At 49.5% G+C, this 16,402-nt stretch overlaps 1 protein-coding gene across 1 annotated transcript; it reads left to right on the forward strand.

Moving 5' to 3' along the window:
* Nucleotides 1–5,779: 5,779 nt before the first annotated feature.
* Nucleotides 5,780–12,218, forward strand: LOC117191594 (proteoglycan 4-like). The gene is made up of 3 exons (XM_033396417.1): nucleotides 5,780–6,787; nucleotides 7,329–7,752; nucleotides 12,181–12,218. The coding sequence occupies exons 1-3, from the start codon at nucleotides 5,780–5,782 to the stop codon at nucleotides 12,216–12,218; spliced, it is 1,470 nt and encodes a 489-aa protein (XP_033252308.1).
* Nucleotides 12,219–16,402: the final 4,184 nt, after the last annotated feature.

Raw genomic sequence — 16,402 nt, forward strand, 5'->3', positions numbered from 1 at the left:
TGACCGTTTCGTGTCAAAATTTCGCCACACCCGCCCCCGCAAAGGACGAAAATCTGAGGCATCCACAAATCTCAGAGACTATTAAGGCTAGAGTAACCAAATTTGGTATCCGCACTTCGGTTAGATCTCACTATAAAACGTATATCTCAGAATTTCGCCCCACCCCCTTCCGCCCCCACAAAAGACGAAAATCTGTTGCATCCACAATATTGCAGATTCGAGAAAACTAAAAACGCAGAATCATAGATAATGACCATATCTATCAGACTGCTGAATCTTGATCAGATCAGATTATTTTTATAGCCAATAGGAACAAATCAATTTGCAGTGGCTACGCAGCCCCCGACGTCACGCTCAGACTGATTTTCTGTCTCTCTCGCACGCACTCTTTGTCGTGTCGTTTAATATTAGCGGCGTCTGCCGGAGGAGAGCCATACTGACTTAGTATCGGGTATAACTGTAGAGTTGCGGTGTCCGCAGCAACTCACAACGTTCCCCCTCGTTTTTATATAGTTTAAAGATCGGCCGCGACCGTCCGCTGCATTCGCAGTTGCGTTTGTCGCGCCTTCCCAGCGACTGTCTCCCGACTCTTTCACAAAATTCAAATCCCTCTGCTGCTGGGGCTATTTTCGAAGACCGAAACTGAAGAACTGAAAAACTGTTTTCATGTCTAGTTTTCAAAATTCAATTCGTGTGTCTTTTCCCTGTTTCGCTTACAATTCGCTCTCATTTATTTTGGTTAATATTTTTCGTTGATTCTCGGACGGTGCGTTCGGGGATATGGCAACTGTTGTGATTCCGATTCCGATTCAGATTCGGTTTTGTTTTCATTCTTTCTCTTTGTATGTGTTTTAAAATTAGACGCCGGCATCTTAGGGCCTCCGTTGGCTGCTGTGTGGCACGGAACTGGAGCAACTTGTTGATGTTGCCACTGCCGCCGCCGATGCTTGGGCTCTTGAGGTGTGAATTTATAAATAAACGCTTCTGTTTTTTATACAAAGACTATAAGAGCTAGAGCAACGATGTTTTGGATCCAGACTTCTGTGATATGTCACTGCTACAAAAATATTTAAAAACTTCGCCCCGCCCGCTTCCGCCCCCACAAAGGACGAAAATCTGTGGCATCCACAATTTTAAAGATATAAGAAAACCAAAAACGTAGAGTTGTAGAGAATGTCCATATCTTTAAGACTGCGGAATCTGAATTGGATCGTATTATTATTATAGCCAGCATCAAGAAAACAATTTCATTTTTTCTCGCCCTGTCTCTCTCTAACACACACGTAGCATAGGCGGCTTTGCTTAGAGTAAAACATTAGCGCCTAGATCTCAGAGACTATAAAAGCTAGAGCAACCAAATTTGGTATCCACCCTCATAATATATCGGACCGAGACGAGTTTGTTTCAAAATTTCGCCACACCCCCTTCCGCCTCCGCAAAGGACGAAAATCTGGGGATATTCAAAAATCTCAGAGACTATTAAGGCTAGAGTAACCAAATTTGGTATCCGCACTTCTGTTAGATTTAACTATAAAATGTGCATCTCAAAATTTCGCCCCACCCCCTTCCGCCCACACAAAGGACGAAAATCTGTTGCATCCACAATATTGCACATTCAAGAAAACTAAAAAACGCAGAATCATAGATAATGACCATATCTATCAGATTGCTGAATCTGGATCAGATCAGATCATTTTTATAGCCAATAGGAACAAATCAATTTGCAGTGGCTACGCAGCGCCCGACGTCACGCTCAGACTGATTTTCTGTCTCTCTCGCACGCACTCTTTGTCGTGTCGTTTAATATTAGCGGCGTCTGCCGGAGGAGAGCCATACTGACTTAGTATCGGGTATAACCGTAGAGTTGCGGTATCCGCAGCAACTCACAACGTTCCCCCTCGTTTTTATACCCGATACTCAAAATGAGTATTGGGGTATATTAGATTTGTGGTAAAAATGGATGTGTGTAACGTCCAGAAGGAATCGTTTCCGACCCCATAAAGTATATATATTCGTGATCAGCATCAATAGCCGAGTCGATTGAGCCCTGTCTGTCTGTCCGTCTGTCCGTCCGTCCGTCCCCTTCAGCGCCTAGTGCTCAAAGACTATAAGAGCTAGAGCAACGATGTTTTGGATCCAGATTTCTGTGATATGTCACTGCTACAAAAATATTTCAAAACTTCGCCCCGCCCCCTTCCGCCCCCACAAAGGACGAAAATCTGTGGCATCCACATTTTTAAAGATACGATAAAACCAAAAACGCAGAATCGGTGAGGATGACCATATCTTCTACAGTGCAAAATCTGAACCAGATCGTATAATGATTATAGCCAGAATCAAGAAAACAATTTCATTCTTTCTCGCTCTGTCTCTCTCTAGCACACAGGTTTCATGGTCGGTTTTGTCAATTGCAAAATATGAGTTCAAGGATCTCAGAACCTATAAGAGCCAGAGCAACCAAATTTGGTATCCACACTCCTGTGATATCGGACCTTGACCGTTTCGTGTCCAAATTTCGCCACACCCCCTTCCGCCCTCGCAAAGGACGAAAATCTGGGGCATCCACAAATCTCAGAGCCTATTAAGGCTAGAGTAACCAAATTTGGTATCCGCACTTCTGTTAGATCTCACTATAAAACGTATATCTCAGAATTTCGCCCCACCCCTTTCCGCCCCCACAAAGGAGGAAAATCTGTTGCATCCACATTATTGCACATTCGAGAAAACTAAAAACGCAGAATCATAGATAATGACCTTATCTATCAGATTGCTGAATCTGGATCACATCGGATCATTTTTGTAGCCAACAGCAAGAAATCAATTTTCAGTGGCTACGCAGCGCCCGACGTCACGCTCAGACTGATTTTCTGTCTCTCTCGCACGCACTCTTTGTCGTGTCGTTTAATATTAGCGGCGTCTGCCGGAGGAGAGTTATACTGACTAAGTATCGGGTATAACTGTAGAGTTGCGGTGTCCGCAGCAACTCACAACGTTCCCCTCGTTTTGTATAAACTCGGAAATTTTAATTACATACTTTAAATTTAGTAATTCTTTGGACAGAGGCTTTTTCTTGTTTTTTCTTTCCCTCTCCTTTAAACAGGCACACGATAGTAATGGATCCGAGGAATCTATCGCTCTATTAAAAATGTCAAATTATCTTTTTTTTTCTAAACATCCAAGTGGAACGAACGTCGAATTGTTTATTTGAAAACCGTGGACTACTTAATACTTTTAGAATCGTTGGGGACATTGGGTACAACGGATAGGTTTGCATATACATCATACATATAAGCAAAAAGTTATCTCACAAAAGAACGAAATTTTTCCGAATTTATAGAATAGTTACACGAAATTACTCACAAACAGCTTCAGGGAAGCTTAATAATTATTATACCCGATACTCAAAATGAGTAGTATATTATATTTGATATTAGATTTGTGGTAAAAGTGGATGTGTGTAACGTCCAAAAGGAATCGTTTCCGACCCCATAAAGTATATATATTCTTGATCAGCATCAATAGCCGAGTCGATTGAGCCATGTCTGTCTGTCCGTCTGTCCGTCCGTTCGTCTGTCCGTCCCCTTCAGCGCCTAGTGCTCAAAGACTATAAAAGCGAGAGCAACGATGTTTTAAATCCAGACTTCTGTGATATGTCACTGCTACAAGAATATTTCAAAACTTTGCCCCGCCCACTTCCGCCCCCACAAAGGGCGAAAATCTGTGGCATCCACAATTTTAAAGATACAAGAAAACTAAAAACGCAGAATCGTAGAAGATGACTATATCTTCTTGAGTGCAAAATCTGAACCAGATCGTATTTATATTATAGCCAGCATCAAGAAAACAATTTCATTTTTTCTCGCCCTGTCTCTCTCTAACACACACGTAGCATAGGCGGCTTTGCTTAGAGTAAAACATTAGCGCCTAGATCTCAGAGACTACAAAAGCTAGAGCAACCAAATTTGGTATCCACACTCCTAATATATCGGACCGAGACGAGTTTGTTTCAAAATTTCGCCACACCCCCTTCCGCCCCAGCAAAGAACGAAAATCTGGGGATATTCAAAAATCTCAGAGACTATTAAAGCTAGAGTAACCAAATGTGGTATCCGCACTCCTGTTAGATATTACTATAAAACGTGTATCTTTAAATTTCGCCCCACCCCCTTCCGCCCACACAAAGGACGAAAATCTGTTGCATCCACAATATTGCACATTCGAGAAAACTAAAAACGCAGAATCATAGATAATGACCATATCTATCAGATTGCTGAATCTGGATCAGATCAGATCATTTTTATAGCCAATAGGAACAAATCAATTTGCAGTGGCTACGCAGCCCCCGACGTCACGCTCAGACTGATTTTCTGTCTCTCTCGCACGCACTCTTTGTCGTGTCGTTTAATATTAGCGGCGTCTGCCGGAGGAGAGCCATACTGACTTAGTATCGGGTATAACCGTAGAGTTGCGGTGTCCGCAGCAACTCACAACGTTCCCCCTCGTTTTTATACCCGATACTCAAAATGAGTATTGGGGTATTGTAAGGAAAGGTATTCCCACACGTAGGGGGCAGCGCAGGGTTAAGCGCGAACGGCCGTTATCCGGGGATATCCGGAGGCGGCGAATTCCCGAGGAGAGCTCTCTCGGGGACCCAAGATGAGAGGGGAGGACCCCTGGAGAGAGAGCCGCGGGATGACGGGATCGGGCCGGCAGTGGCCCAGCGCATGACCAAATATGGTCATGAGATCACGCCACCAGCCAGGTCCCGTTGGAAAGCGACAAGGGAATGAAGGAACGCCGATGGAAAAATACGGGCACCGCATGGCGGAAAGTGCCGTTAGCGCCAGGCGGCATCGGCGGCGCTGACGCAGAAGCGAGCCTATAAGAGGAGGGCCGCGACCAGGAACAGGGACAGTCAGCTAGCAAGAGTGAAGTGCACAGTGAGCGACAAGAGTGAGACCAAGCGAAGGGAAAAGAGCGTTAGAAAGCGAACACGTTGTGTGAGGATTGAGAGGCGGACTCGAGCGTGCAGCCAAGAGCCAAAGGCCCCAATCCCTTGAACCAACGGTGCCACGCTTGACGCGCACCAGCCACCACCAGGAGTGAGGCACCCTCGGGCCGCAAAACCAAGGGAGTCGAGTGAGAGCGAACGCGTCAGGCGCCTGACTGAGAGGCGGATTTGGGCCACGTGCCAAGAATCGCTAGCCCCAGTCAGTAGAGCCGGCGGTGCCACGCTCGGCGACGCCGTGGGGGGCCCAGGGAGCGACACGATCATCGAACCACAGAGGAGAACCACGAGGAGAACCCGCACCGGAGTCGGAATAGCGTAAGATAGACTTAAGATACCAATAAAGCATACTAGCATACCAGTACAAGACCCAACCCGTGCCTTCTTACTTGTCGTTGGGGCAACATACAAATATTGTTGCAGCGAGCCTACCGACCGCTGAGCCAGCCCAGCTGCATCAGACGGGAAAAGAACGGAACGTTACAACTGGCGCCCAACGTGGGGCATTTGGTAACGGGAGACGGAATCTGCACCGATCCCGAGAAAGTGGCGGCCATTTAGGAGTTGCAGCCGCCAGCGAGTGTCAAAGAGCTACGACATTACTTGGGCGTGGCCTCCTGGTACCGGCGTTTCGTAAAGGGATTCGCCACGTTGGTGCAGCCCCTCAGCACTTTGCTGAAGAAGAAGGCCAAGTGGGAATGGTCAACGGAACAACACTTAATAAGGTACATAGCGGAGCAGCGAAAATGGATTCGCCGCGGGTATCAGGCTATGGGTGATACACAAAGTCGGCGGCAGGCGTACCAGGTCGAGCGCGAGGAGCAAAGGTCGAGTAGGAGTAGGTCCCCGGAGCTACAATTGTTGGCCTCACCGCTAGTGTCAACCGCGGGATCCATGGGACCGACGGTGTCCCCCATGGTATCGCCGGGGTACACCGAGGCGGAAAGTGACCTAGAATTGGTGAGCTGGGAGCCGGCGCCACGGAGAGAACGCGCACGCGAGGCGAAGGTCGAGGAGCCCCGGACTAGCAGACGCGAGGAGCCCCACACCAAGCGCGAGGAGCCCCGGACCAGCAGTAGCAAGGAGCCCCGCACCAGCAAGCGCGAGGGGCCCCGCACCAGCAAGCGCGAGGAGCCCCACACCGGCAAGCGCGAGGAGCACCGGACCAGCAGACGCGAGGAGTCCCGCACCGGCAAGCGCGAGGAGCACCGGACCAGCAGGCGCGAGGAGCCCCGGACCAGCAGGCACGAAGAGCCCCGCACCGACAAGCGCGAGAAGCCCCACCCCAGCAAGCGCGAGGAGTGGCCTGAGGGAGGAAGGAGGGGGCGCACGGAGACGCGGAAGGAGGAGCCCAGTGAGCGGGCCTCGAAGCGGGCGTCCACGCGTTCGACGCGTACGGCCAAGGAAGAGGGGTCGTCGGCACGCACAAGGGGGAGGTCGACGGCGCGGCGAGGGGATCAGCGGCCGACAGACCCACAGGTCGAGGAGCCGCAGCCAACGCCGGCCGAAACCGCGGTCAAAGAGCCGCAGACAACGCCGACCGAGACCGCGGTCAAAGAGCCGCAGGCAACGCAGGCCGACATCGCGGAAGATAACGCGGCCGCTGAGGCACGACGCCTCGCGGAATGGCACCGGCGGTTCGCGCTGGCCGCGGCGGCGGAGGAGCGGAGACAACGGCGGGTATGGGAGGAGGCCTTGACGCTGGCGAAGAGGCTGAAGGCCACGCAGGAGGCTGAAAAGGCGGCGCAAGAAGCGGAGGCGGAGCGCCACGAGCGAGACGTCGCGCACCAATGGCGGTGTATTAGCCGGGTCGACGCAGCGGAGCGAAGGGAGACGGCGCGTCTGCGGGCGGAAGCGGAGAAGGCAAGGGCGACGAGGGCGGAGGGCGCGGCAGGCGGGCTGGCGGTGATCTCCAGCGACGAGGAGGAGGCGGAGTGCCCACCAGCGCCGAAGGCGGCTCGAGTCCAGTCGCCCGAAGAGGAGTGGCAGGAGAGGCTACGACGAGCCGAGGTGGAGGAGGAGGAGCTCTGGCAGCCACCCCCTGAACACGTCGAGTCCGAGGAGGAGCCACGGCCGCAGGCCCCACCGTCACCGGGGCAGAGGAAGAGCTGTTCCGGCGTCGGCCGCCGGCTGACAACGCGCGCGGTCAAGGGGTCAGCAGCAGCAGCGTCAGCAGCAGCAGCAGCAGCATCAGCAACAGCAGCATCAGCATCAGCAGCAGCAGCAGCAGCGTCAGCAGCAGCAGCATCAGCAGCATCAGCAGCAGCAGCAGCACTGGCACGGGCCACAGGGAGCCGCCATCGGGCCGTTCGTCTCGCAGGAGGTGCGCTCCGCGGTGCGAGACGGCATGATGTGGCACGTGCAAACGCTGCACATATCGTGGGCCTCTGGGCCCGCGCCCCAGCAGCCCGGGCAAGAAGCGAGGGAGGCTCGACTGTGGGAGGAGGCACCACGCGCCAGTGACGAGCGGGACCCGAGGCGGCCGGCACGGCCACAGGAGTCGACAGGCCCAGCGGTGGCACCCACCGCCGAAGAGGTGCCCGAGGAGGCGCCCGGGAGGACGGCAGAGGTCGAGACGGAGGGCACGACGAACACGCCAACATCACTGACGGCGGAGGGCCCAGCGGCGGCGCCCGAAGCCGAGGTGGCGGCCGACGGCGAAGCGGATGACGGCGCGAGAGCAACGGCGGAAGCGAAGAAGGACGAGGCCGCGGAACAACACTCACCTGAGCCATGGGAGAGAGGTCCTTGGCGATGGCCGGAACCCGGCCAGGGCGAGCGTCCGAAGCTGGGCCGACAGGCGTCGTGCCCAGGGGAGCGGGCGGAGGCGCGCCGGCCCGAGCTCCAGCGCCAGGCATCGTGGCCCCAGACGAGGTCGGCGGACAACTCACGGTGGCGGGCCGTCAACCGCGATGAGTGGCCGGCCGTCGTCACGCGCTCTCTCGCGCGGATAAAGCCAACCGCAAGGAAGGTGAAGCGTCTGGTCAACGACGGGGGCGTCCGCTACCGGCTATTGGTGTCCACCGACCGGCAGGAGGTATTCCGGGCTAGGTATTGAGGAGAAAAGAAGAGTAGAGAAGAAGAATGGAGAAGAAAGTAACTGAAAACAAGAACAAGTAAAAAAGAAAAAAAAAAACAAAAAAAAAGGGGTGTTTTAAGAAAAAAAACATGGTCTTACCGTGCAGCAGAGGAACAGCGGGGAATCGGGGGAGCTTGAATGAAGGCGGCGGAAGGCGTCAAAGCGGGAGGAAAACTTACCCGAAGCATCCAGAGGGCCGGCGGAAAGCAGGCGGCCCAGCGAAGGGTAGTAGGAAAAACCAGACGCGCACAAGGTAAACAAAGAAAACACCCGGCATCGCGAGAAAATGGTACGTTTCCAGTCCATTGAGGAATTCGCGATCCGGAAGTAGAATACGCACGCTGCGACATATCGAGTAGAGCACAGAAACGACCCTACGCTGTATCGAGTGGAGCGTAAAGGCAACGCTGTGTCATATCGAGTAGGTCAGAATAGCGACCGTACCCTATACCGGGCGGGGCAACGTTCCTATGCGAACTATCGGTAAGAAGGAATCGAATCGATCGCGCTCATCGGAGAGGTACGGCAACACCGCAAGGCGTGAAGCCGAAAGAGGGCGCCAGGGGGCACCCGGGTCGAGAACAAAGCACGCGCACCGGTCGCGCGGTCTTTTGAAGCATCCCAAACCTGGGACGCGGAAAACCGGGGTTTTCCGCCAATAAAAGAAAGGGGGAAGTGTGAGGAAAGGTATTCCCACACGTAGGGGGCAGCGAAGGGTTAAGCGCTAACGGCCGTTATCCGGGGATATCCGGAGGCGGCGAATTCCCGAGGAGAGCTCTCTCGGGACCCAAGATGAGAGGGGAGGACCCCTGGAGAGAGAGCCGCGGGATGACGGGATCGGGCCGGCAGTGGCCCAGCGCATGACCAAATATGGTCATGAGATCACGCCACCAGCCAGGTCCCGTTGGAAAGCGACAAGGGAATGAAGGAACGCCGATGGAAAAATACGGGCACCGCATGGCGGAAAGTGCCGTTAGCGCCAGGCGGCATCGGCGGCGCTGACGCAGAAGCGAGTCTATAAGAGGAGGGCCGCGACCAGGAACAGGGACAGTCAGCAAACGGAGCTAGCAAGAGTGAAGTGCACAGTGAGCGACAAGAGTGAGACCAAGCGAAGGGAAAAGAGCGTTAGAAAGCGAACACGTTGTGTGAGGAGGCGGACTCGAGCGTGCAGCCAAGAGCCAAAGGCCCCAATCCCTTGAACCAACGGTGCCACGCTTGACGCGCAACCCACCAGGAGTGAGGCACCCTCGGGCCGCAAAACCAAGGGAGTCGAGTGAGAGCGAACGCGTCAGGCGCCTGACTGAGAGGCGGATTTGGGCCACGTGCCCAGAATCGCTAGCCCCAGTCAGTAGAGCCGGCGGTGCCACGCTCGGCGACGCCGTGGGGGGCCCAGGGAGCGACACGCTCATCGAACCACAGAGGAGAACCACGAGGAGAACCCGCACCGGAGTCGGAATAGCGTAAGATAGACTTAAGATACCAATAAAGCATACTAGCATACCAGTACAAGACCCAATCCGTGCCTTCTTACTTGTCGTCGGGGCAACATACAAATATTGTTGCAGCGAGCCTACCGACCGCTGAGCCAGCCCAGCTGCATCAGACGGGAAAAGAACGGAACGTTACAGTATATTAGATTTGTGGTAAAAGTGGATGTGTGTAACGTCCAGAAGGAATCGTTTCCGACCCCATAAAGTATATATATTCTTGATCAGCATCAATAGCCGAGTCGATTGAGCCCTGTCTGTCTGTCCGTCCGTCCGTCCGTCCGTCTGTCCGTCTGTCCGTCTGTCCGTCCCCTTCAGCGCCTAGTGCTCAAAGACTATAAGAGCTAGAGCAACGATGTTTTGGATCCAGACTTCTGTGATATGTCACTGCTACAAAAATTTTTCAAAACTTCGCCCCGCCCATTTCCGCCCCCACAAAGGACGAAAATCTGTGGCATCCACAATTTAAAGATATGAGAAAACCAAAAACGTAGAATTGTAGAGAATGTCCATATCTTTAAGACTTCGGAATCTGAATTGGATCGTATTATTATTATAGCCAGCATCAAGAAAACAATTTCATTTTTTCTCGCCCTGTCTCTCTCTAACACACACGTAGCATAGGCGGCTTTGCTTAGAGTAAAACATTAGCGCCTAGATCTCAGAGACTACAAAAGCTAGAGCAACCAAATTTGGTATCCACACTCCTAATATATCGGACCGAGACGAGTTTGTTTCAAAATTTCGCCACACCCCCTTCCGCCCCCGCAAAGGACGAAAATCTGGGGATATTCAAAAATCTCAGAGACTATTAAGGCTAGAGTAACCAAATTTGGTAACCGCACTCCTGTTAGATCTTACTATAAAACGTGTATCTCAAAACTTCGCCCCACCCCCTTCCGCCCACACAAAGGACGAAAATCTGTTGCATCCACAATATTGCACATTCAAGAAAACTAAAGACGCAGAATCATAGATAATGACCATATCTATCAGATTGCTGAATCTGGATCAGATCAGATCATTTTTATAGCCAATAGGAACAAATCAATTTGCAGTGGCTACGCAGCGCCCGACGTCACGCTCAGACTGATTTTCTGTCTCTCTCGCACGCACTCTTTGTCGTGTCGTTTAATATTAGCGGCGTCTGCCGGAGGAGAGCCATACTGACTTAGTATCGGGTATAACCGTAGAGTTGCGGTGTCCGCAGCAACTCACAACGTTCCCCCTCGTTATACCCGATACTCAATATGAGTATTGGGGTATATTAGATTTGTGGTAAAAGTGGATGTGTGTAACGTCCAGAAGGAATCGTTTCCGACCCCATAAAGTATATATATTCTTGATCAGCATCAATAGCCGAGTCGATTGAGCCCTGTCTGTCTGTCCGTCTGTCCGTCCGTCCGTCCGTCCGTCCGTCCGTCCGTCCGTCCGTCCGTCCGTCCGTCCGTCCGTCCGTCCCCTTCAGCGCCTAGTGCTCAAAGGCTATAAGAGCTAGAGCAACGATGTTTTGGATCCAGACTTCTGTGATATGTCACTGCTACAAAAATATTTCAAAACTTCGCCCCGCCCACTTCCGCCCCCACAAAGAACGAAAATCTGTGGCATCCACATTTTTAAAGATACGATAAAGCCAAAAACGCAGAATCGTAGAGGACGACGATATGTTCTAGAATGTAAAATCTCAACCAGATCGTATAATTATTATAGCCAGAATCAAGAAAACAATTTCATTCTTTCTCGCTCTGTCTCTCTCTAACACACAGGTTTCATGGTCGGCTTTGCCAATTGCAAAATATGAGTTCAAGGATCTCAGAACCTATAAGAGCCAGAGCAACCAAATTTGGTATCCACACTCCTGTGATATCGGACCTTGACCGTTTCGTGTCCAAATTTCGCCACACCCCCTTCCGCCCCCGCAAAGGACGAAAATCTGGGGCATCCACAAATCTCAGAGACTATTAAAGCTAGAGTAACCAAATTTGGTATCCGCACTTCTGTTAGATCTCACTATAAAACGTATATCTCAGAATTTCGCCCCACCCCCTTGCGCCCCCACAAAGGACGAAAATCTGTTGCATCCACAATATTGCAGATTCGAGAAAACTAAAAACGCAGAATCATAGATAATGACCATATCTATCAGATTGCTGAATCTGGATCAGATCGAATCATTTTTATACCCAAAAGGAACAAATCAATTTGCACTGGCTACGCAGCGCCCGACGTCACGCTCAGACTGATTTTCTGTCTATCTCGCACGCACTCTTTGTCGTGTCGTTTAATATTAGCGGCGTCTGCCGGAGGAGAGCCATACTGACTTAGTATCGGGTATAACTGTAGAGTTGCGGTGTCCGCAGCAACTCACAACGTTCCCCCTCGTTTTTTTTGTGTTTTTGTGTTTATGTATTTTGTATCCTCCTATCTCTCTTCAGATTTTTGCTTTTAAACTTCTCTCCCTTTATCTATGGATTTGTTTTATGGTTCCATCATCTGTCATTTAACGTTCCAAACGTTGAACGTCAGAAAAAATACTATTTAAGAGTATCTGCCTGTATCATTGTATCATTGCCACTCAACCCTACACCTCTTCCACACACACATAGACAACACATCCGATAGGCTCAATATCAGCTCCTCCTGATGACATATTTTCATTCAATTTTCATTCCCCCGTATATTTGCTTTTTTAATTGAAATGTGAGCCAAGGGGCCAGAACCAGGGAGAAGTGCGGAGAATACGATGACGACTGCCGACGATGATCTGTGAGACGGCTTGTTGCGATGCCTTTTGGCCTTTGGCTCGTTTCTTGAATTAAACTCGAATCAAATCAAGCGTAAACTCAATGAAACTGCCGTAAAATCTCGAATTTAGTTGTTCCCAAGGCGGAATTTGTTTTTCCGGTGGATGGAGATACTGAGGTTTATTACAAAAGACGCGAGACAATTTATGCGAAAGCGATTAAAGGCGCGTTAAGTTCTATTCCTGATGGACAGCGTTCCGGCTGCTCCTCCAGGACACGGCTCTTCAGTAAATAATAAAACAGCGTTGTGCCTAAAAGCATCCTGTGAACACTTCGAATCGACTTTAGCCGCTATCCCGGCGTGTGCATGTGTATTTTGTGCGCTTAAAGGATTTCTAGCTAATGCTTACGGCCTGTTTTATGCCGCTAATGTGCCATTTTCCAATGGACATAAAAACGCCGTTAATGCCGACGCATAACACTCACAGCGTGTCGAATGGAAATCCCAGCCCATCTTTAAACGAATCGATTTCATAGAGTGCCAAGCTTCTGATTAGTTCAGGAATTTCATGGTAACTTGACTGGAAAATGGAAAGTGATTCCTTGCAGTCCCCATTAATAAACGATTTAGTTACCAATTAAAATAAATTTTTAAATTCAATTAGCACACGAAATAGTATTGTTTGACTTCTTTTTGCTGTTCTTTCTTCTTTAATGGGAAGCAATTAAGCTGCAAGTGGTTTTCCTTCCTCATAACTGAATTTCTATACTCCTAAGATGTAAAAACAAATGCTTTGGCTTGAAACTTTCCTTAAACTCCCATTAAAACTGGCAGGATTATAAAAACCAACAGAATTAAAGTCTTTTTCGCAACGCGACCAACGAGAAAGTTATCTGAAAAATACATTCTAGTAATATTTAGCGCAACATATTTCCGGGCACACGCTCCAAGCGACACTGGAATGGACTGCTGGCCAGCGCATGAAATTGGTAGCCAGAAAATTACAAATCAAGCCAATGAGACGCCAATAGCAATTGCCCTCTAGATCGTTCTGCTCACAGAATTGGCTAGGAGTGTGGAAAGCTGTGGGGATGGTCAAGTGATGGTGGAGGGGATGTGGAGTGGCTTCGCACTGCCTTGGGGAGGCCGTAAGTCGGAATGTAAACCATCGGAAGATGGTTGAATTGTCGTAACGGTGATTGTGAAGTAAAAATCTGAGTACAGTAGTTGCCTTAACCCAAAATCATTCATAAGCTCTTCACTGCAAAGAAAAACATTAAGTATCCGATTTTCCGATACGAATGTTTCCATTTGTAGGGGGAAAATATTTTGACAGTATTGCATGTGTTGTGCAATATTTTGAGGAAAACGAGAGCAGAGCAAAGGGAGCACCGAGCTCTTCCCCGTCCCCGGCGAGCAGAAGTTTTTGTTTGGGGCACTTTGATAGTGCAGTCACGCCACACTACCCTTGCGGCAGCTACCAAAACAAGGAACGAAACAGAGAACTACAGGAACTTGGGCAAAGTAAATGGAATAATTAGTCAGGGAAACGATAAACCAAACTGCAGGCAGTCGCAGAAGTTGTGAATGAAAAAAGAAACCTGCAGCGAACAGGTGCAGCAGCCTGAATTTTTCACATATTTCGTTCTACAGAATTTATCTGTTTGTAGTTTACCACTTTTCACACTTTAAAGAATATACCAATCCGCAAGGAATGACCAGCAGGCAAAGGATAGAAACAGATTCTGTTTTGTGTAAAAATAAAGCAAAGGACGAGGGCGTTGGGCGTTGGGCTGATTGGGTGTGCGAGGGTGTGCGTGGGTGTTGGCCATGGACTGACGGACTGGCCATCCATTGATTTTCGCTCAATTGACAGCGTTGTCTATCGCCGAAAACAGCTGGCGTGAGGATGCGAAAAAAAGAATATTACATTGGATGAGCGCGTTTCATTTCGGCCTTTTTTGTTGGCCATAATTCATTTGGCGGATGGCGAGGGCATTCCTTCATCTGCCGACTGATCAGCAGTGTCCGGTGCGGCGTGGGCGTTGTTTCCTATTATTATTTTATTTACATGTGGGATTTGGTGGGTGAGCAACAGAGTCTGTAGAGATAACAGAGGCCGTCGAACAAGGAGAGGAGAGAACACAGCCTCAACGATCGACGCCATTTAATTCGGTGCCAAAGTCTCACTCAGCCACACGCAAATTACGAGCGCAAATATCTGTATTAATCAAAATATACTTAAAGCACAGCGACCGTTGTAATCATAACTAATCTTAAATAATATTCATAAATAAAGACTAATTATAATAAAACCTGGCGTCCTGGACTAAAGTACAACTACGGAAAATCCGGGGCCACAATTTTTGGGGTCTCGTCCGGGATTTGAACGATTACAAACGGAAAGTCATCAAACTAAAGTTGTGTTTTACAAATATTGCGAGAACTCGGTGAATTGTGGTGGCGTTGTTTGGAACATTCTGGAAGAAATCTGCAAAAACTCTGCTGCGCGAAAATTCAAACAAAAGGCAATTGGCAAAGCAACGCGAGAGTGAGCAAGACGGCGGCATGCAGCTACGGTAAAAAGGAGAAGAAAAACCGAAGCAAACCGAATCAAGAGGAACGGCGTAAGCAGCAGAGACGGCGATAAAGAGACCCAGTACCCAAACTGAAGGCAACGCAGGACTTGGTGGATGGTCAGCAACGTTCAATAGGCAGGATCGTTGGCGGTGAGCATCATCTAGACAAGGAGAAAGGCGTGGAGCAGAGAAGGTAGCTAGTGGTTGGCAAGTACTGTACGGCGAAAAAGGCAGCTGGTCAACGCAAAAAGTCCGCAGCAAGAAGACGACGAGAAAATTGACAAGGCAGTGAGTGCGTGGAAACGAGACGCAGCAGTCAGTAACTGTAAAAGCAGAGGAATAGAGAGGAACGGCGTAAACAGCAGAGACGGCGATAAAGAGACCCAGTACCCAATCTGAAGGCAACGTAAGACTTGGTAGATGGTCAGCAACGTGGAATAGGCAGGATCGTTGGCGGTGGACATCATCTTTACAAGGAGAAAGGCGTGGAGCAGAGAAGGTAGCTAGTGGTTCGCAAGTACTGTACGGCGAAAAAGGCGGCTGGTCACGACGAAAATTCTGGAGCTGTGTTGGTGTGACGACGACAGACAATTCTGGAGCTGTGTTGGTGTGACGACGACAGAAAATTCTGGAGCTGTGTTGGTGTGACGACGACAGAAAATTCTGGAGCTGTGTTGGTGTGACGACGACAGAAAATTCTGGAGCTGCGTTGGTGCGACGACAACGAAAACATTTTGGAATTGGTTGTTGTTGGTGAGTGCAAGCGAAATATTGCAAATAAGCAGACAGACAAGAACGGCGGTAGCAGTGGTAATTAACATAGTGTTAAGTTTACATTTTCAATAACATAACATCAAGTTTAAAGAGCGGAATACTGTTAATGAAATATATTTCATACAAGTTTGTAAAAATGAATAGAGATGAGATTTTGGCACTGTTGGTGGCAGATTTGCGCGATAAATTGGCCGAGATAGGTTTAAATAGAACCGGAAGAAAAGTTGAATTGCAAAACAGACTGCTGGCTCACTATGGTTTTCAAACCGATCAAAACGATGAAGAAGTTAGGGATGAGGGAGAGACTGCAGATGAGATTAATGAAGAGTTATCATATAGAACAGTGGCCTCAAATAATGAACAAGCAAGGGGAAATGAAAGGCGAGATGAAAATCCAATTGGATCTGGTCAGAGGCGGCAAGCAGACAGTTCTAATTCAGGAAGGTCATGGTTTACGTTGAAAGATGTAGAAGGCAGTGTGTCACAGTTTTCGGGTACAAGTTCCTCAGACATTAATCAGTGGATCAAAGAACTCGAGGAGTGTGCACTCACGGTGGAATGGAACCAATTACAGGTGTTCATTTATGCCAAACAATTGCTCAGTGGGGCAGCGAATCTTTTTATTCGAAGTCAACGCGATATTCGTGATTGGAATGTTTTAAAGGGTGCATTGATCGACGAATTTGGGGTGAAGGTGTCATCAGCTGAGATACATCGTAGGCTAGGGAAG

Source organism: Drosophila miranda (assembly GCF_003369915.1).
Source record: "Drosophila miranda strain MSH22 chromosome Y unlocalized genomic scaffold, D.miranda_PacBio2.1 Contig_Y1_pilon, whole genome shotgun sequence".
NCBI classification, from domain to species: domain Eukaryota; kingdom Metazoa; phylum Arthropoda; class Insecta; order Diptera; family Drosophilidae; genus Drosophila; species Drosophila miranda.

What these genes read in the sequence shown, in the direction of transcription:
- LOC117191594 (XM_033396417.1), top strand. Translation starts at nt 5,780, where the DNA reads ATGGGTGATACACAAAGTCGGCGGCAGGCGTACCAGGTCGAGCGCGAG. An exon ending in CGGAGCGCCACGAGCGAGAC is followed by an intron (nt 6,788 to 7,328) that starts GTCGCGCACCAA and finishes TTCGTCTCGCAG; the next exon opens with GAGGTGCGCTCCGCGGTGCG. An exon ending in ACCTGAGCCATGGGAGAGAG is followed by an intron (nt 7,753 to 12,180) that starts GTCCTTGGCGAT and finishes ACACACACATAG; the next exon opens with ACAACACATCCGATAGGCTC.